This window comes from Schistocerca americana, chromosome 3 (genome assembly GCF_021461395.2).
Source record: "Schistocerca americana isolate TAMUIC-IGC-003095 chromosome 3, iqSchAmer2.1, whole genome shotgun sequence".
NCBI lineage: Eukaryota > Metazoa > Arthropoda > Insecta > Orthoptera > Acrididae > Schistocerca > Schistocerca americana.
The window spans coordinates 326,655,003-326,675,939 of NC_060121.1; the positions used below are offsets into that span (position 1 = coordinate 326,655,003).

At 39.2% G+C, this 20,937-nt stretch overlaps 1 protein-coding gene across 1 annotated transcript in view; it reads right to left on the reverse strand.

The window, feature by feature from the left end:
• Positions 1-20,937, reverse strand: part of LOC124606058 (26S proteasome non-ATPase regulatory subunit 2-like) — a 206,139-nt gene that overhangs the window by 16,027 nt on the left and 169,175 nt on the right. Inside the window, exon 14 of the mRNA XM_047138020.1 lies at positions 10,313-10,497. Within this exon, the coding sequence (XP_046993976.1) occupies positions 10,313-10,497 (185 nt within the window). The remainder of the gene's footprint in view (positions 1-10,312; positions 10,498-20,937) is intronic.

The window sequence follows — 20,937 nt, forward strand, 5'->3', positions numbered from 1 at the left end:
TTTCAGAAAATTGCACTTACTAGCCCAACTGTTTGTTATACATAACCAAGTACAGTAAACTCCCACTTATCTGAATCGCATTTATCCAAAATCTGCCTTTATTTCGAACAAGTTTTTCCGATTTTTGGTGGCTGACACTGGCGCTGTCTGATGCATCACACAGCTATGCTATTGGCTATAATCTGTTCATCATAAGAATAAACTGATACAAACATTGAACTATGTATTCTTCCGCGTCTGATGGAAGCTCATTGGATTTCCATTTCACGTGGGACTGCAGCCAAGCTGTCTCAAGTACTGTCAAGTATGATAATAAGGGTATGTTTTGTGCTGTGCATTATGCACACATTGACTTAGTGATAATACAAGACCACAGCTTGAAGGATATAAAGGCACAGAAAACTTCAAAGCCAATTATCTCCACAAATTTATGAAAAACATTAAGAACAGCTTATTTCTCAGCACTTTTTAACAAGGTCCAATGCACGTGTTTCACTACAGAATAGAAAGCAGCCTCAGCCATTTTCATACTGCACATTAGCAGCGCGACAATCAGTGCACAACGCTGCAGAGACTATGTGCATGATTTTTGAAATAAAAACTATGTAGCTAAAGTGTGATTGAGAAAAATGTTGATGTCTGTTAATACATTAGAGTATCTTAAAGTTTCATTTAACGTAACTTAGTAATAAGATATCTAATACGTAAGCAGGACCTACTTCCAAGAGCGTAACAATACCAGTGTATGTGTGCTATGGCTTCTGACCAATCATCACATTTGTGTTTGTTTAAATCAGGTTTATTCTTATGAGGAATAAATTATAGCCAGACTGACGCTTGACAAGTTTCAACTTGTCTGCATCTGAGGCCACTCATTCAGTGGTGTTTTTCCGTAGTCTACTGCTAATCTGCGCACTGTCGAGTGTCAAAAGTCTGAGTGTCATCAACTTGTGTGTGTGTTGTTTGAAGTTATAGCGTGTTTCTTGTTAATATTGCATAGTTTCATGCTATTGCCATCTTTTGGAACTCCTTGGAGGTACAGTACGTATAGTACTGCTCTATGTAGTGTGACATAGCCCTGTCGAAACCGACAATGAGAGTGCGGTGCCAAAGACTTTCCGCCTGTTGTCTTTACAACAGCTGAAGCCAACACTTAACAATTTAACAGTAAATGTACAAAGTACTGTCATGTTGATGCCAGGGCTTGGGTAGGACAGGGGAGAGGGGCAGATGTATTGAATGTATTCATTCGATGGCTGCCACAGCCTGGTTTCAAAAGTCAAAAGCTTTGTCTAATGCGTCTCGTGTGTTGTCGAGTTGTGCGTCTGTGTGTTTTCGATTTAATGTTTCGTGCTCATGCTACATGCTTTAAAATGTCAAGAGATAAAAGTGGCTAAAGACAAAGAATCAGTCGAGTGTCGGTAAAAAGAAGGCGGAACTTGACTACTGGTGCAAAACGAACACAGAATGTGATCTCGTTGGAACAAAAGCTCCGTGCATTGCAGAGACTTGATGGTGGGGAGCCACCCGCAAAAGTTCCTACAGATTTGAATGTCAGCAGGAGTTTGATTACTGATTGGAAGACAAATCAATCAGAAATTGAAAAATTTTATTCAATCCAAGCATCAGGTAGCACAGTGAAATCCAGAAAAACAATGAGAAAGCATGCACATCCTCGGTTAGAAGAGGCCTTATTTTTGTGGCATGAACAAATAAGAGCCAAAGGTGTGCCAGTTTCAGGTCCTCTACTTTGCCAAAAAGCGATGACTTTTTATGAGCTGATTGAAGGAAAGGAGCAAGAATTCTTAGGAAGTGATGGCTGGCTGGATCAGTTCAAGAAGTGGCATGGCATTCATGAAATTGCCATCAGTGGCAAACCATTATCAGGGGATGAATCTGCTATCAATGATTTTAAGAAGAAACTGCACACAATCATCTGACAAAGAAGGTTATAATAGTGATCAACTTTACAGCTGTGATGAAACTGGGTTGAATTACAAAATGTTGCCGGCGAAAACCCTTGCCTCTAAACAAGAAAATACGCCATCTGGATATATAAAAGAAGCAAAGAAAGAGTTACTGTCCTCGCATACAGTAATGCCACTGGCAATCATGAACTGCACCTTACTTTAATTGGCAAACCCAAAGAACCAAGAGCATTTAGATGGCAACCAGCTGATAAATCTCTGCCATTTCGGTACACAGATCAGTCTAAGGCCTGGATGAATGATGCCACCTACAAAGAGTAGTTCCAGGCAGAGTTTGTTCCTGCTGTAGAAAAATACACAGAGGAAAAGTGCTGCTCCTAGTGGACAATGCTCCTTCTCACACAGATGATCTACAAGATGGGGATATTAAAGTTGTGTTTTCCCACCAAATGTCACATCTCTATGTCAACCGATGGAAAAACCCAGGCACAAGCTGGTGGAATACTAATTGGTGCAGTTGATGCTGAAGAAGCCCTTGTGCAAGCTCTTAAAAAAATCGATGTTTTAAGTGTCATTCATTGGATTGCTGAGGCTTGGAATCTCATTCCTCCAATTTCTCTCGTTAGGTCTTAGGAACAACTCTTAGATCATAAGGCAACTTATCAATGGTGGGAAGGAGGAGGCAACACTGAAACTCAAGCTGGCGTGCCAGAAACAGATGAAAATGACTTAATTTTGGTAAATTTACTGGAGAAACTACTGGGTTGTGAAGACGCGAACTTCGAAGATGTTGAAGAGTGGATGGAAAACAACTTTTTTGATTTGACTGAGGAAGAAATCATCCAAATTCTGACCGATCAGAAAGCATCAGAAGTATATGTCTCTAATGACGGATCAGAGAAAAAAATTCCTCACACAGTCGGTTACGAAGCGATGAAAACCCCCCTGGTACATCAGCGAACAGGAGGGGAAGATTTATCCTGAAATAGTTTGTTCCCAACATTGGAGATATATTGCCGCAACAAAAGTTTCTCAAGCCAAAAACAAAAAACCATTACAGCCTTTTTTACCAAAAAATAAATTCTAATGAAGTGTCCCAGAACTTCTACATTCATAAGTTAAAATTTTTTTGTTTTTTTACTTTAAAGTTCCTCTTGACAAACTTTTCATTCCTTTGAGTAATCTCTAGATTTGTTTCATAATTTTGTAGAGTAGTTTATTTTTTATTCAGAAGAGTAGGTAATAAAATTAAAAATCCTATTTTTTCCTGCTGCAATATAAGGCGGATTTTTTCTGTAAGAATGCAAAATAAATGAGCTTTGTTATTCAGCATTTAAAAACTTTGAGTTTTCAATCATACTTTGGCACCTTTTTAACACGTTAACACAATTTTTTTAGTCAAAAACATGCAGGCCTATTCACAACCATATCAATAACATTTTACATACCCTACACACATTTTAGGATCACATATTGTGGTGCTGATGCAATTCGGGTGGTTTCACAGGTGAAAACAGGGGGGGGGGGGGGGGGGGGGACTTCCATTTATGCAAAATTTTTGTTATCCAAACCACCTGCCATCCAGATCATTTCAAACAAATGAAAGTTTACTTTAAAAAATTTGTTGAACACCTGAGATGGGATTTTAAGATCACAAAATTGGCCGTGGATTGAATAAATCACTATTACAATTAAGTGGATGTCATTCTATTTATCATTTAACTAAGTTTTTCAATGGAAAGTAATACTTGTCACAATACACTTCCAGACTCAATGTGGCAGCACTAACACCAAATCAATTCATGAATGTTTGACGAAGTTTGTGACTCCATTAGAGATTAGATGCATTAAAGCCTGTCTCTTCTGAAGAAACCAGTGAATCTTGAAGATGGGTGAGCACTTGCACAAGCAGGCATAGTTACTGCTTTGGTAGTGTTGTCTTTTAGAAGTTTAACAGCTGACTATTGTTCTAAATGTCTCTCTCTCTGGGATATGATCTGAAGAAAGTACTTTTTTACAGCTGACCATTGTTCTAGAAGTCTCTGTCTCTCTCCATCTAGAGGAAACAAGTTTCATAAATTTAGGACCCAACAGCTTCATATCTAATTGTATCATTTTTATTGTGTGAATTTTGTAACTTATCTTGAGACCTGTCAAATGTCTTGATGTTTTCAGTGACATTACATCAGCTGGATAACATTCCCAATACAGAGATCAAGAATCAACCTCTGCTGCAGAAGGATATTAATGAAGCTATAACTCAGAGCCTTCTCAATGGTATTTTCTAATTTTTCAATCCATTTGCCACACCAAACATAACTTTACTGGTAACAAAATTTTCTTCTGAAACATAAATCTTTTTCTAAGAGAGCTATGGTGTACAATTAACAAACCAAAACAGAAAAATATAGACTACAACTGATCAATCAGAAAAATACTGACTTTTACTGAGTTTACTGGCCAGTTTTCATTCCTGAAAGTGTGAGGTAGGGGGCTAAAAAGGATAGGGAGACCTATGGCCAAGGCTGGAGCAGTGGGCTTGGCATGGCAGGTTTGTGCACCTCCCTCAACCACTCATGTAATGTGGTTCTTTAAATGCCTCTATGCCAATGCCTCAGTGTTGTCGTAGCTCTAAAAAAAAAGCTATTCTCTCACCTGCAGCTGTATGGGATTCACAGGTGAAAGCTGGTAAATGCACTGCTAATTGTCATAGACCTTCTTATGTCATCTTCACTATAGGCATGAATACAGCAACAGGTTCAAGTGGATATAGGTTGCAGTAAGTATTCAGAGATGAAGACTCTTGCAAAGGATAGAGCAGCATGAGAAGCTGCATGTAATCTGTCTTCAGATTGATGACAACAACAACAATAACAATGTCAGTGACAACAGCATCAACAACAAACTACAGATAAAGAGATTTCTGGATAGTCAACAAATGATTGCAGTTCTACTTAGGAAACACAGACTTCAACAGGTGGATATCTCAGATATGAAATGCATCCAGATGTACTGAGAAGTATGTTTCACAGATCCAGAACAAATAAACACTGGGGTTCCTCATGACAATGTGTTTCTGCAGAAGAGAGGAGGAAGGAGCAAGGGAGGGGGGTGGGGTGGGAGGGGGGATGAGAGAATAGGAGGAGGAGGAGAAGGAGGAGGGGGTGGGAGGGACGTAAATGTGAAACTGTAATATTTTTGTAATGAGTTTTAATCCATAACTGTACCAACCAGGTCCTTGTTTTGCATATGTGTGAGAGTGACATGAAACTAAAATAAAACTGTAAGAAATAATAATTATGTAGAATCATGTTTTGTAAATTCTCATTGCATCACTTCACATCATCAAATCATCACACCTTATGTGACGAAGCAAGCTGGGATTTCTTTACTTCCTCTCTTGTTTTGCCATCTGCTTCCTTAAATTCATTTTATTTTAATTTTTGCCTAATTACCATTAACATGCAGAGTATAATCTTCATTTCCATACAAGGGAAAGGCTGGCCCTCAGTCTTAACGAATATAGAACCAGATCTAATTTTGTGCTTAGTTTGTGTATGTAATTAATTTCCTAATTTATTTTCACCATTTATAGTTAATATCACTTGCTACAGATCATTATAGGGTGAAATCAGGAATTGTTTCATGACTTAGATTCTATTGCTGACTTATAAACAAATATAAATTCTGTACTAATTATAAACATTTGGAAGAAGAACTACTAGGATTCTTGAAGTATTTATTTGGCTCTATTTGAAAACATATTAGCAAAGCCAGCCCTTAATTAATTCCAAAATAATGACCATGTTTGTTGAAAGCATTTTTGTATAACTATATATGTTAATTTCATTACTTAAACAAATAATTCAGTCTAATCTTTGCGGTAGAAGGAACTGTTAAAAAGAAGGAATTTTTTGATGTTTTCAGTTAACTAAATGAGTTATGTTTTAATTGTAATTTCTGTGACTTAAACATCAAACAATCTATAGTTTCAGTTCCTATTATTGTGAGGATATATAAAGGACCCATTTTGGTCCCGAGACAGTCAGTCCACAGCTGATTTTCAGACGTGAAATGTGTATTGGTTGGATTAACAACAATGCACCAACTTAACAGTGGAATAACTGTAACACCGATAGGCCATTTATTAGAACAATTAATGACAACGTCTGTTTGATTTATTTGAAAAATAGTGTCACACATATCATATTATTCTGCAAGAACTGTGAATTGTGTGGTTAGGTTTTTACTGCTCATAGATGTTCAACAGCAAACTATTGTAACAGTATGCTGATGTTGGCTGCAACCTGTTAATGAGGCTTATCAACCTTTACCAATAGTGAACTGGCCATATAATTGTGTAATATTGGGGAAGTAAAGAACTGTGAAACACAGGTGTGAACTGTTGGCTACATCATTTACAGTAGTCAGTGTTGAACTTTCACCCCCCATTTTTTCAGCCAGTATAACAATGCAGTGCGTCAACACTGAGGACTATCAATGAAGAAATAAAGCAGGCGAACGTCATACTTACTATGAACTGCCCTATATTAAATGTATGTTTTGTGCATGTTTTGTAAAAGAACAACAAATAAATAATATTGAAAATGGATATAAGATGCTCATTGGAAACAGCACATGTTTTTGCTCCAACAACCTCCTCACAATATGATGAAGAAGCTGATGATCTTGATGAGTTACAACAACAATTAAAAATAGGCAAACTCTTGCTATAGGCTAGCAATGAGAAACTTTAATTCAACTGCAGGGAGAAAGTCAAAAAGTGACTCATCAGGCAGGATCTTGGATTCAGCATAAGACAGAGTAGTCATGATAGTGCAATGCACTGAGAATAACTAGCTGTACATATTTCCAGAAATAGTCAGGCAGGAAATGGCTGTAAAAAGGACCAAATGGAAAGAATGAGCTGGTCTTAGAAATGGGTATAAACCAATGGATTTTTTTTTAAGATGTTTTCATTGAAGTTACAGAAAGAAGCAATGAATAGCAGTTGCCAATCTGTATGGGGTTTAGACTATTATAAATCATTTGTCACAATAAAATCTGTGTAGCCAGAACTTGAGAACCAAGAAGAGAAACAACTGACATTAGTTTGTTGAAGAACATATACAACAGGTCTGTGGCTTCTGTTTGATGGCATTAAGAGAATGACATGTAAACACTTGAGAAAAGAATTATGAAAAGTTGACCTAGTTTCACTAAAACTATTTTCCATAGTTAGTCTTCAGATCATTAAACTGGGTGAAGAAAGAATACACATAAAAGGATCTAACCTAATGAACCCCCTTCAATTTGTAGATGACATTTTATTTTCTTAGAGCCACTAGATACGAAGCATAGGATGGAGGAAATAAACAGAGGAGTTATGACAGCAGGCCAGAATAATAACTGACTAAAATAATGCAAAAACCAGTATGCCAAAAGGCAAATAGTAAAGACAGATGAATAAATTATAGAAACAGTTGATGAATTTGTATACTTAGGTCAACTGAAAACAACTAGATGGACAGATGGACACTTATCTTCTGGTAAGGGTGTTCCATAGATTTCTTTCCTTGTCTTTTCTTATCAGTACTTCCTCGTTTTGTAGTTCATGTGCCCACTTAATTTTAATATTCTTCAATAGTACCATATTGGTTCCATTTACTACTTCTCCATATTTCCTATGGCCCACAATTTACTTCCATATAATTCTCTGCTCCAGACACAAACGTTGATGATTTCTGTGTAAATATCTCATTAAAGAAAGTCTTCTTCACCTACACCAGCCTACTTCTAGCACCTTCCTTGTTTTGACCATCTTGTGCAATCTTCCTTTATACATGTAATTCTCTCATTTCTTTCACTACTGTGTCAGAGCCAGTTTTGATGATAAGTAACTCACTATTCGTCATTTAGCACACTTCATCACCTGTTTCTTTGCTTCGTTTGTTGTTAAGCCAAATTCTGTGTAAGTGTGCTGTCTATTCTTTTCAACAGGTCTTTTAAGTCTTCCTCGCATATGTCTACAATATGATTTGAATATATTCTCATCATAAATTACCTTGTGCTATATCTCATTGTACCCATCCATAGAAATATGAAGAGGACCAATAAATCAACTCAAATATAGGTCAAAGTTGTTTCTCCTTAACATCTCCTTCTATGCCATAGAGTATTTCTTGTATCCAAATGGCCAACATAAAGCCAACATGTAGCCATATAGACACACTACAGAATACTGATAGTATTCTGATGTGTGATTCTGATACAGATATCATGAGTTGCTGATGCAACTATTCAGGTCTGAACATGAATCAGGGAGATCGAAATGTCACACTGCATAAACAAAATGTACAATTTGGACAGAACAATAAATAATACAATAAAAATGTTTTAAATATCAATACAGTTGTTATTTTCTTGTAACAAATACATTGGTTGTGTTGATTTCTGTTACAACTAGGCCCACAGCTACAACAAATTGTTTAAATGATAACATTTATCCATTCTGGTTGTTATTACATGGGAGTAAACAAATGATGGAGCATTTCATATTGTTAAGTTTCACCACCTTGTGATTTGGCCACTTAGTTACTACTACCTAATGTTCTTTAATTACATTTTTAACAATGAAAAATTTTATTGCCTATTTGAGCAACGTCTTACTGTCACACTTCTGTGTGCATAAACTGTTTGGTTGTTGCACCCTGAATTAAGCTTGGTTACTCAGATGTCTTCTGTGAATGCAAATGGCGCTTTTGTCAAATTTTAATAATAAAACATGAGATTATTTATCTTTGTATGGTATTATGTTAATGTATGTTTCTGGATTTACATCCGAAGGGAGAGGGTAAGGAGTCATTCCAATCCCGGGAGCGGAAAGACTTACCTTATGGGGAAAAAAGGACAGGTATACACTCGCACACACACACATATCCATCCGCACATACACAGACACAAGCAACATTCCACGTGGTAGGGGGGGGAAAGCACACACACAAACATACACACAAAATTCTAGCTTTCACAACCAACGGTTGCTTCATCAGGAAAGAGGGAAGGAGAGGGAAAGACGAAAGGATGTGGGTTTTAAGGGAGAGGGTAAGGAGTCATTCCAATCCCGGGAGTGGAAAGACTTACCTTAGGGGGAAAAAAGGACAGGTATACACTCGCATACTCACACATATCCATCAGTGTATGTGCTGATGGATATGTGTGTGTATGCAAGTGTATACCCGTCCTTTTTTCCCCCTAAGGTAAGTCTTTCCACTCCCGGGATTGGAATGACTCCTTACCCTCTCCCTTAAAACCCACATCCTTTCGTCTTTCCCTCTCCTTCCCTCTTTCCTGATGAAGCAGCCATTGGTTGCGAAAGCCAGAATTTTGTGTGTATGTTTTTCTTTTTTTTTTTTTTTTTTTATCTTCTTTATTTACATCTGACTTACCAAATGAAAGTGCTGGCAGGTCGACAGACACACAAACAAACACAAACACACACACAAAATTCAAGCTTTCGCAACAAACTGTTGCCTCATCAGGAAAGAGGGAAGGAGAGGGAAAGACGAAAGGATGTGGGTTTTAAGGGAGAGGGTAAGAAGTCATTCCAATCCCGGGAGCGGAAAGACTTACCTTAGGGGGGAAAAAAGGACGGGTATACACTCGTACACTCACACATATCCATCCACACATATACAGACACAAGCAGACGTCTGCTTGTGTCTGTATATGTGTAGATGGATATGTGTGTGTGTGCGAATGTATACCCGTCCTTTTTTCCTTTTTTCCCCCCTAAGGTAAGTCTTTCCGCTCCCGGGATTGGAATGACTCCTTACCCTCTCCCTTAAAACCCACATCCTTTCGTCTTTCCCTCTCCTTCCCTCTTTCCTGATGAGGCAACAGTTTGTTGCGAAAGCTTGAATTTTGTGTGTGTGTTTGTGTTTGTTTGTGTGTCTATCGACCTGCCAGCGCTTTTGTTCGGTAAGTCACCTCATCTTTGTTTTTTATATATATATATATATATATATATATATATATATATATATAGAGGGAAACATTCCATATCTATCTTGTGTTTGTTTGTGTGTCTATCGACGTGCCAGCGCTTTCGTTTGGTAAGTCACATCATATATATATATGCAACTTTTCTTCTACAGTGGAATGTTTATCATGAGTATGATATGGAGAACATTAAACCAAACTTGCTATCTTCTAATCTAAGAGAGAGCCCATGCAGATAGTTATAAGAGAAGTGCATTGCCTGAACTACAAAAGCAAATTGCATAAAACTCCACTCTTCTTACTTGTAAATGGGTTCTGTTAATTATTCTTGATTGTAGTTAGTTGTTATTACATAGAAGGAATTCCCCTGTGTTGTGTCTGACCTTGCATTATTAGAGCCGGCTCCAACCAGTCCCATTGAGAAAATGGCATTCTGCGCCACTTCGGGATCAGAATCATGGGAGAACTTATTCAGCATTTCAATCAGAGCCAGCTGAGGATTTGAAATGGAACTAAGTGCTATAGCTAAAGGGACTGCTCTTCGTACAGCGAGCTCACCATAGCGACTCTGCAAAAAATGCAAAAGTATTACAGATCTGTTCACTTTGTTACTAGCTGAGATTGAAACAACTCCTGAAATTCTAGAATAAAAATGTTTCATTATTACACTAGAGGTGTACACATATGTCTAGTAACTGAGATGTGGTATATGATCAACAGATAATGTAGATTAAAAGACCTCCTTCCACACATATGACCACTGTCTTTGGCTGCATTTGAATGAATGTGTGTGTGTTGTTGTTGTGGTCTACAGTCCAGAGACTGGTTTGATGCGGCTCTCCATGCTACTTTATCCTGTGAAAACTTCTTCATCTCCACGTACCTTCTGCAACCTACGTCCTTCTGAATCTGCTTAATATATTCATCTCTTGGTCTCTCTCTATAATTTTTACCCTCCAAACTGCCCTCCAATACTAAATTGGTGATCCCTTGATGCCTCAGAACATGTCCCACCAAGTGATCCCTTCTTCTAGTCAAGTTGTGCCACAAATTCCTCTTCTCCCCAATTCTATTCAGTACCTCCTCATTAGTTACGTGATCTACCCATCTAATCTTCAGCATTCTTCTGTAGCACACATTTCGAAAGCTTCTATTCTCTTCTTGTCTTAACTATTTATCAGCCATGTTTCACTTCCATACATGGCTACACTCCATACAAATACTTTCAGAAACGACTTCCTGACACTTAAATCTATACTCGCTTTCCTTGCCATTGCCAGTCTACATTTTACATCATCTCTACTTTGACCATCATCAATTATTTTGCTCCCCAAATAGCAAAACTCATTTACTATTTAAAGTGTCTCATTTCCTAACCTAATTCCCTCAGCCTGACCTGATTTAATTCAACTACATTGCATTATCCTAATTTTGCTTTTGTTGATGTTCATCTGATATCCTCCTCTCAAGACACTGTCCATTTCATTCAACTGCTCTTACAGCTGTGTGTGTTCTCTTACTCAGAAGAAGGCCTTTTTGGCCAAAAGCTTAATTGTCTGACAATCTTTTTGTTGTGCATGCCTGTGACTCAACGTCTCCTCTATATGGTGAGTAGCTATCTATCCTTTCTGTAACACTGTCATTATTCCATCCTGCATTTTCTGTTGTTTGATACCATCAACACAATTATGCAAGAAAGTACCTGGCTGTGCTAGTATCCTTTCCACTTTCTGAACTATTACACTTGCATAAGAGGGAAATGTTTCATGGTGGATGAATTAATGTGCAATATGAAGCAGTTGATGTCTTGGAGCCAAATGAATATTGAGACATTTACTCAGATAATTCTCCACCCAACTGGTTGTTTGCACTGTGCACAGCATAAGTGATATAGCCTTCTGGATCACAATAAAAGAATATCACCTCAAACACTGTGAGGTACTTAATAAACACTATGGTCAGAAAAGTTGATTACCATTGTGCAGGCACTTTCTCAAGATTTGCTGAAAATTCTGGAAAGGTTCAAGTATCTTAGACTGGAACTTCTTTATCTGCATTTTACAGATGAGTCTTAGTATTCATTTCAGAAAGAGGTATACAAAGTTTTTCAAGAATAACAGAATACACATTTTAAAACAATCAGGATGCAATAGGGAGATTGGGAAAACCTGCTTACCCTTGTTAACCTGGATTTGCTTTTGCCTGTGTATGTAGCAGCTCTCATTTTAGACTGCACGACAGATGGTTATCTTTGTCACTGCAGTTTAATATGTTTTCATCATTTTCCACTCAGAACCTCCTTTTTCATGTTGTATTGATAGTGAATTAAATGGTCCCCTTAATGAGCAAGACAAGGCCCCTTCACTCATTTTACAATGTAACAAGATACTGACGAAACAGGAAAACACATAAACATGACACAGTAAAGTAAACTAGTGATGAGTACTACAGTTCTATCAAAACAGTGTGTTTCCATATCTATGACATCCTTCCTGCTCATCTTAAGCAATTTTATACAGCTAAAGGGTATGGCCATAAGAATCATGATGGCTCCTTCCTATACCAATCTATTCATGCACTGCTTGGAGGGGGCTTTCCTCAGATCCATAAGCCTTCGGCGCCTGGTTTGGTCTAGATACATTGATGACATCTTTGTCGCATGGACTTATGGTGACCTGGAGTCTTTAAATACATTCTCCCAGTTAAATATCATATGATCCTATTCTGAAACCCATACCACTTCTGTTGCTGTCAATCTCATTGTTGGTTGGTTGTTTTGGGGAAGGAGACCAGACAGCGTGGTCATCGGTCTCATCGGATTAGGGAAGGATGGGGAAGGAAGTCGGCCATGCCCTTTCAGAGGAACCATCCCGGCATTTGCCTGGAGTGATTTAGGGAAATCACGGAAAACGTAAATCAGGATGGCCGGACGCGGGATTGAACCGTCGTCCTCCTGAATGCGAGTCCAGTGTCTAACCACTGCGCCACCTCGCTCGGTAATGTCATTGTCTCTGAAGGTCAGCTATACACGCATGTTCATACTCAACTAGTAACAAACAACATTACTTACATTTTGACAGTTTTCATCCATTCCATGTAAAAAGTTCCCTCCCATACAGTCTTGGCATTCGAGGCAAATGTATTTGTTCAGATGGAGACTCTTTACAGCAATATGCCACCATTCTCATCTCGGGCTTCACTGGTTGTAATTACCCGTCCAGCCTAGTTCAAGAGCAGATTTCTCTCTCCATCACATCCAGTCCTGGTAATGAGACCTCAAAAAAAAAAAAAAAAAAAAAAAAAAAATTGTCATTCAGTATTATCCTAATCTTGAACACGTTAATCAGCCACTTCACCAAGGCTAGACTTCCTAAAATCATGCCCTGAAATGAGGTCCATCCTGTCCAAGATAATGTCTAGCAGAATTAGAATAGCTTTCCATCGCTTCTCAATCTCCACAATATCATGGTCAGACTCTACACTCCTTCTGCATGCATCTCCTTACTCTATGGCTCCTACCCCTATAACCACCCCTGCTGCAAAACTTGCCTTATGCACCCTCTTACTGCCATCTATACTAGCTGTGTAACTGACAAAACATATACTATCAAAGGGAGAGCCACCTGTGAAATGACACATTCGCATACCAGCTGTTACGAAAACAGCATTCAGCCTTTTGCTTCAGCATGACTACTGCCAAGTTGTCACTTAGGACAGGCACAGACAGAGCATGTATACTAGCAACACACAATGTTCTGCTGCAGAACATGCTGCACAACATGACAGTCATGACCCTGGTGCTTGTTTCACCATATGTGTCAGCTGGATTCTTCCCCCAGACACCAATTTCTCAGCACTCTGCAGGTGGCAGCTGGTGCTACAACACGTCGTCACTTCTCACCACCTACCTGGCCTTAATATATGTTAATTTCTTTGGTATCAGCGTTTCCTCACAGTAAATAATCCTTTCTTCATTCCCTTTTAGCTTTCTGCAGCTTTCATTTTCTGACGTGTCTATTTTTTGCCATCCCCCTGCCACCTCTATCACATATAATGCGCTTCGCTTTTCACTCTTATTAACTCATTCATGATATTTTAGCAGTAATCTCTGTGTTGAATGTTACTCTATCTTCCATCCTTAAGCACTCAGGTTTTCAAATCTCATCTGGTGCAGTCCCCAAAATCAGCCTTTCCTTCTCACCCTGTCTGGGTGAGAAGTCTCCCCTGACCTGTGGTTCTGGGCAAATTTTCTGAACTCTACCCCTTTTCCTAAACCTCACCAGTCCTTTGCCTTCATCTCTCTTCCTTCCCCTTCAACACTTCTGGGGAGAAATAGCCACTGGCTCTGAAAGCGTGTAAACTGTAATGCCTTTTTATATGAGTGTTCTCCTGCCGCCACTGGGAGAGTAGATTTTTTTTTAGTCTAGCCAGTTACTTATATTTTCAAAAACACTTAGTTTGTTAGCTGATTGTTGATAGTAAGTGATTATTCTTTAACTTGTGCCAATTTTCTCTGCTACTGGCAGCACAATTCTTCCTATCATGGAGAAGCAATAAAGAAGATTTAGGTCTTTCAGTCATTGTACGATTACAAGGTAGCTCAAGGGCAGTCTTACCAAGAGAGAGGAAATTTTTAATTCTCTACAGATCTCACACAGACAAACAAGTTGAGTGAGAAATAGAGATAGTGGCACAAGAAAAGAAAGAAAGAGAGAAATGGAGTGGAAGGTAAATTAGGGAGAGGGAGAAATGGGAAGTGAGGAAAGGATGTGGTCGGAAGGACAGAGAGAGAATGGAGTGGACAGATGATGCTTAGAAGAGGATGGGACTGAGGGACTGAAGAAAGGGATATGAAGAATTACTTGGGAAGAATTTGCAGCAAAGACAGGAAAGGAGAAAGCTGTGAGAATAAGTATGTGGGAGTCAAGGGGAGGAGGTATGGGCAAGTAAAGGAGGGCTACGTGGAGAGAGAGTATTTTTTGTATATTCACAGTGCCTGACAATGTAGGCAGTGAAAGTGTCATCATATTTAAAACACATATATTTCTTACTTAGTAAGCATTTCTCAACATTCTTTCATGTAATTTGTATTGAAATATTTGCAGTGATGTTGCCAACAATGAATAGTAACTATAAGTAACAATGCAGAGAACAATATGAAAGTGATTTAGGGAAAAAAGTAGGACCAAAATGATGGAATAAATTTTCAGAAACATTAAATTTTTGAACTTATCTGTAAAAACATAACACCTAAATGGCAGATTATACATTATGTAGCATATAAGACTTACTTGGTCAGTCTTTGTCCTTGATGTTGTACTTGTGCAAGCAACAGTTACATGATCTGAAAGTTTGAACAAGATTGTGTATCTACTGTGTGGTTATAATTAAACTTCCCTGTTTAATAGTTATAACACAGAAGCTAATTATTGTATGAGGACCAAACTTGGTAGCATTGATGTCGAGGACACGGGGAAGAGAAATAATGCAGAATAAATTCAACTGAAACACTTAAATATGCTGCTACGGTACATCATACCACTACATACTGGTACCATTATGCTACAGAAGGGGCTCAATAATGGGTAAAACAGTGTCCAGAAGTGTCTGAAAGCAGAGGATTTCATTGAGCACAGCAGAGCGATGCATTTCCATAACTATGCTGGCTACCTCTCTTGATATGTTGTGCTTCAGATCAGCACATGTGTGAATGTCCCCCTGGTAAACCCTGTCCTTCAGGTAGCCCCACAACCAGAAATCACAGGGAGTGTGATCACGTGGTCATGGTGCCCAAGCACTTGGAAATGATTGGCTGATAATTCTATCATTTCCAAATGTGTTTCAGAGAAGCAGATGAACTCCTTGAGCAATGTGCAGTGGGGCCCCATCCTGCATGAAAACTGTTGAGTTCAATGAGTGTCTGTCTGTAGGGCAGGTATGACATGCTGGCGAAGTATATCACAGTAATGCTGGCCAGTGACACTGCACTTCTTTGGTACTTGACTGCAAACCTGTTCAAAAAAGAATGGGCCAATCATAAATGTGGCCACAAAGCCACACCATACAGTGACATGTTTACCATATAGATGAACTTCATGCACCATGACTGGAGGTGAAGATCTCAACTCTCGGCAATTCTGTGTGTTCCTCTCATCCATCAGAGAAAAATGAGCTTCATCTGTTCATAGGATGGTCCAGGGCCAGCCCTTGGCAACTGTATCCTTGTGAGAGAGTGGAGAGTGAAGTCAACATGTTGTTGTGTGTCCTGTGGTGCAAGCTGCAGTACAATATGGATCTTGTATGGGTACCATTTGAGAATGATTAGAAGCACCTTTCGTACAGTGGACCATGCAGTGTTCAGCTGTTGTGACCTAGCACACACGCTACCTGGCAGTCAGGGATTGCACACAGTGTTGTCTGCCATAGCAACAGTGATTTCGTCAACCAACTGTGGTGCAACCGGTCATCAGCCTCTTCCTGGAGTGACGCCCACTTCTCCAGTTGGTTTGAACTACTTCATCATGGTCTACACAGCAGTGGAGAAAGAGGACCCTTCCATAATCCTTCCAGCTGATGATATCCTCAAAGTGCAGCTGCAGCATTACTGTTGTTTTGATAATAGAGCATCACCAATAATGCCCCACTCCTTTTGGCCAAGTTCATGTTGATATGTCAACAAGTGCACTGCGACTGGTCAGGCGTGTGAGACTATGAATAACGATGACTGATCACAGCACCTGTTGACCATAGTTGGAACTGTATAGTGGTGCTGTGACACATGGAAATCATACACCCCATACTCTGGACATTAATGCTACCAAGTTTGGTACTCATATGGTAATTAGTTTCCATGTTATAATGTGTTAAATAGGAAACGTTTATTTATAACCACCCTGTATTTGTTCTCCAAAAGCTGATGAAAATTCCTATATGATTATCTGAAGGGTTTGAAAAGTGCAAATAACTTCTCTAGTATAAATTGGTAAAAAGTTTCAGTACCCTTTGCTCCACTAACAGTCTATTATGAACCTGTCTAAGGACTGAGATGAAATATCACCAGTTCCAGATACAGTATGGAGCAGAGCAGAAACATAAGTTGAAAAACACTGTTTTGTGGAAGCAGAGGTGCTCACGTCTAGTAAGAGCTAGGAAAATATTGAGGGATAAGAAGGAAAGCCATCAGGGCTTTGGTCCAAGGAAGATCAGCAAAAAACTAGAAGACATTTGTTTGATTCATCTTATTCTTCTCCACATGTCACAAGCTGCTGAAAATTTCTTAAGGCCATAAATAATATCTGAATGCATTTATATGTGTACTGAAATTCAGAAACAAGAATATTAACTATCCATCTGACCCCAACTTATGTCCTTCTTTCAAAAGCGCTTTATTTTGCAAAAATCATAATGCATATGTAATTTTCATTTCATTATTTCTCCACCAATCTCCTACTTCTTTTATTCTTTATTTATCTATGGGCATCTGTTTAAACTTTGCAATTTGATGATCTTGTGTATACACTGCCTGACAAAAAAGGGAAGCACCCAGAAGACATGGTTGGCAGAGTTGAAATTTGCTGTGATAGGCAGAACACCTACCAGAGCAGTGTTGTTCATATTTAGATTTGTTAATTGGCCTATATATAAGGGGCATGAATAGCATCAGATGTTGAGTGACCACATTGCAGAACACAGATATGCTGCACACTTATCTGAGAAACACATTTAGATGGGACAATGGCCAGATGTTGGACTGGATGGGAATGTGAGGGCAGATATAATCTTCGTCAAGATTCTGGTTGACCATGTCTGACCATGATAACAGAGAATTGCTGTAGGGTGCACCAAACACACTGTAACCCCTTTACATCTAAACCTGCCATCCAGAGACAAGAAATGGACTCCCTGCAACATTCTGTGTCATTTCACACCACAGGGTGGAGACCAGCAGCAGCTAGACTACCATTCCATGCACAGACTGCTGTAAGCATCCCAACACAAATGGCTGCATTTGGAGTGGTGCTGTGTTTTGGAAGCATGGACTGCTGATGAATGGCATCACACATTGTGTTCAGTGACGAATTTGAAATTTTGAATTATCGGTGAGTGTGGCACTGACCTAAGGAGTAGTTCCATCCTTCCAGTGTTTTGGAGAGGCACAGTCATGTTACTCCGAGTGTCACAGTTTGGGGAGCTGTCGAGTATGACTTCAGGCCACGGCTGTTGGAGATTAAGGGAACTCTGATGGCTCAATGGTACATCACAAACACCCTACCTCCTCATGTCTTACCTCTCATATGACAGTATGGTGGTGCCATTTTCCAATATGAGAATGTTCATCCACACGCAGCCAGTCTTTATGACCTTTCTGTGTGATGTTGAGGTATTTCCATCGCCAGGTCTATCCAAAATAGACCACATGTGAGGCTAGCTTGTATGTCAGCTCCCTCCAAGTACCAGTATCCAGGACAGGCTCGTCCAATCTGTGCCCCTGGGATGCTAGCGCTCGCAATCGCCCATGGCCAGCTCCCTGGGTGAATTAGTACGTTGTCACAGTGGCCGAGCCGTGTCGCTCCGCTGGCTGTGTGGAACGCCCAACCGCCCACCGCGCCTCGCCATGCCCCTGTATGCGCGCTTCGTAAGGACGTCAGACCGCCACGCCAGCAGCAGTCAAAAGCGACGCAAAGCCGTTAGTCAGCAGAAGTAAGGCTACAGAGGATTGAGATGGATGGTCAACAGCAGCAGACAAAAAGAAGGAAGAGTGGCGTGTCCACACTGTTTAAATGCGAGTGGGAAATTAATTTCCTTTGTACTGCTGTCGAAAATCATGCCAAATGTTTAGTATGTCATCGGAACCTCATGTATTTAAAAAAGTACTCGATTGAATGGTATTTTAATACCTGTCACAAATATCAGTTTGAAAATTTGTCGCTAGAGGAACGCCAAACAACGCTTGAAGAACTGAAAGAAAATTTCAAGCAGCGTTACAGCGAAGTAAGTGTTTCCTATCGTATGACTTTATTATTTATAAAGATGATAAATAAAACTATATTTTATAATCTGATATGTCACTTAGCAATGTGTCAGTTATCGAATATCAGATTGTCAGCAACAGTTAATTTTTATATTTGGGCTGCATTAAATTGTGTTGCACAGACATAAGAAAAAGTTTCATGTGCATCATTTTTTGCCACTTTTTGAAACGCCATCACAAATGCTCTCTTGGGTGGGAAAACATATGTTGTAGTTTGATCTATGTTTTCAATTAATTAAAACACAAATATTTCAATAGATAAAAATTTATTTTGCGACCACATTTCACTGTCCTTGCTAGCGTCTAAGGCCGCTTTTCAGAGGAACTGGGGGAAAACAAACCTAAAACCAATCTTTCTTAGTTGGTATTTTATTTGAATTTCAATGAATGAAACAATTAATTGTTAAAATGACAAAAGTGTTTTAAGAAACAGGATTGTACAAAATTAATAATGTGTTCTTTTTTTGTCATGGTAAGAGCAGAAAACAGGTGGGCCGAGTTTGCGCGCACATTACAAATGCTTGCTGAGAATTGCGAAAGCAGGGAAACCCTATGCGGCTGGGAATCTCATCAAGGATGGCCTGGTCGACTCGGCGGCTTGTATTTGTCCTGCAGACCTCACAGAAAAATTTGAAAAAAATAGCTCTTTTGCTTCAAACTGTTGCTCGCCAAGTCAAAGATATGGCCTTAGATATGGAACAGCAATTAACGAAGAGAGCGGCAAACTTAATTTCATTTTCTATCGCTCTTGACGAGTCCGCGGACGTTGCAGTCATATCTCAGCTCATCATATTCATTTGAGGTGTCAATGACAATCTGCGTGTCACAGAAGAATTTCTAAACCTTATACCATTAAAAGACACAACTGTGGGTTTGGATATTTTTCTAGCCATGTAAAATGTGTTAGAGCCAATTGGTTTAAAATGGGAATGCCTGACCAGTGTAACAACGGATGGAGCCCCTGCACTACGAGGGATACACACTGGATTCCTGGGTTACGTCAGGTCAAAAGTGGCTGAAGTCGGCTGTTCCTTATTTGTGGCAATCCATTGTCTCATACATCAGGAGGCATTTTGTGCGAAGATTGTCAACATAAAAAATCTTATAGACACAGTTCTTCAAACTGTTAATTATCTTTGATCACATTGACTCACACATCGCCAATTTAAAGAATTTCTGGCTGATATTGAAGCGGAATACCTGGACATCCCCTACCACACCGAAGTAAGATGGCTGAGCAGAGGAGAGGTACTTCATCGGTTTTTCTCCTTGAGGGGTGAAATAAATACCTTTTTGGAAACGAAAGGACGACCAGAAGAATTACTTTGTGACCTTAGTGGGTGGCGAATTTGGCTTTTTTGTGTGACCTTATTGGTCATTTAAACACTTTGAACATTTCACTCCAAGGCGAAAATCACTCTGTTGTTGATTTAGTGCAGACAATTCAAGCATTTCAAAAGAAAATTATTTTGTGGGAGAAACAGTTGCACAAGAAGAATTGTGGACACTTTCCTGCACTAGACAGTGTTAAAGAAGATGTGGATTTTTCAGAATATGTTCAAATCATTTGCGAATTACAAGAACAGTTTGAAAACAGATTTTTGGAGATAAGTGAGCTTCAACTGGCCTTAGATATATTTGTTCACTCGTTTTCCCTTCGGGCAGAGGATATCTCACAAGTGCTTCAACTAGAGCTGATTGACCTGCAGTGTGATATCTGCCTGAAGGACCACTTTTTTATACATAAAACTTTGAATGACTTTTACAGCTGTCTTCCATGAGAGAAATATCCTATTTTGCACAAGCATGCGGCCAAAGTTCTCTCAATGTTTGATTCCACGTATATTTGTGAGTGCTTTTACTCTCTTTTCAAGCTTGCTAAAACTAAGAACCATTCATTACATGGCGATAAAAATTTGACTAATTCTTTGAGGTTAGCAGTCTCATGGAATATTGTGCCAAACCTAGACAAAATCG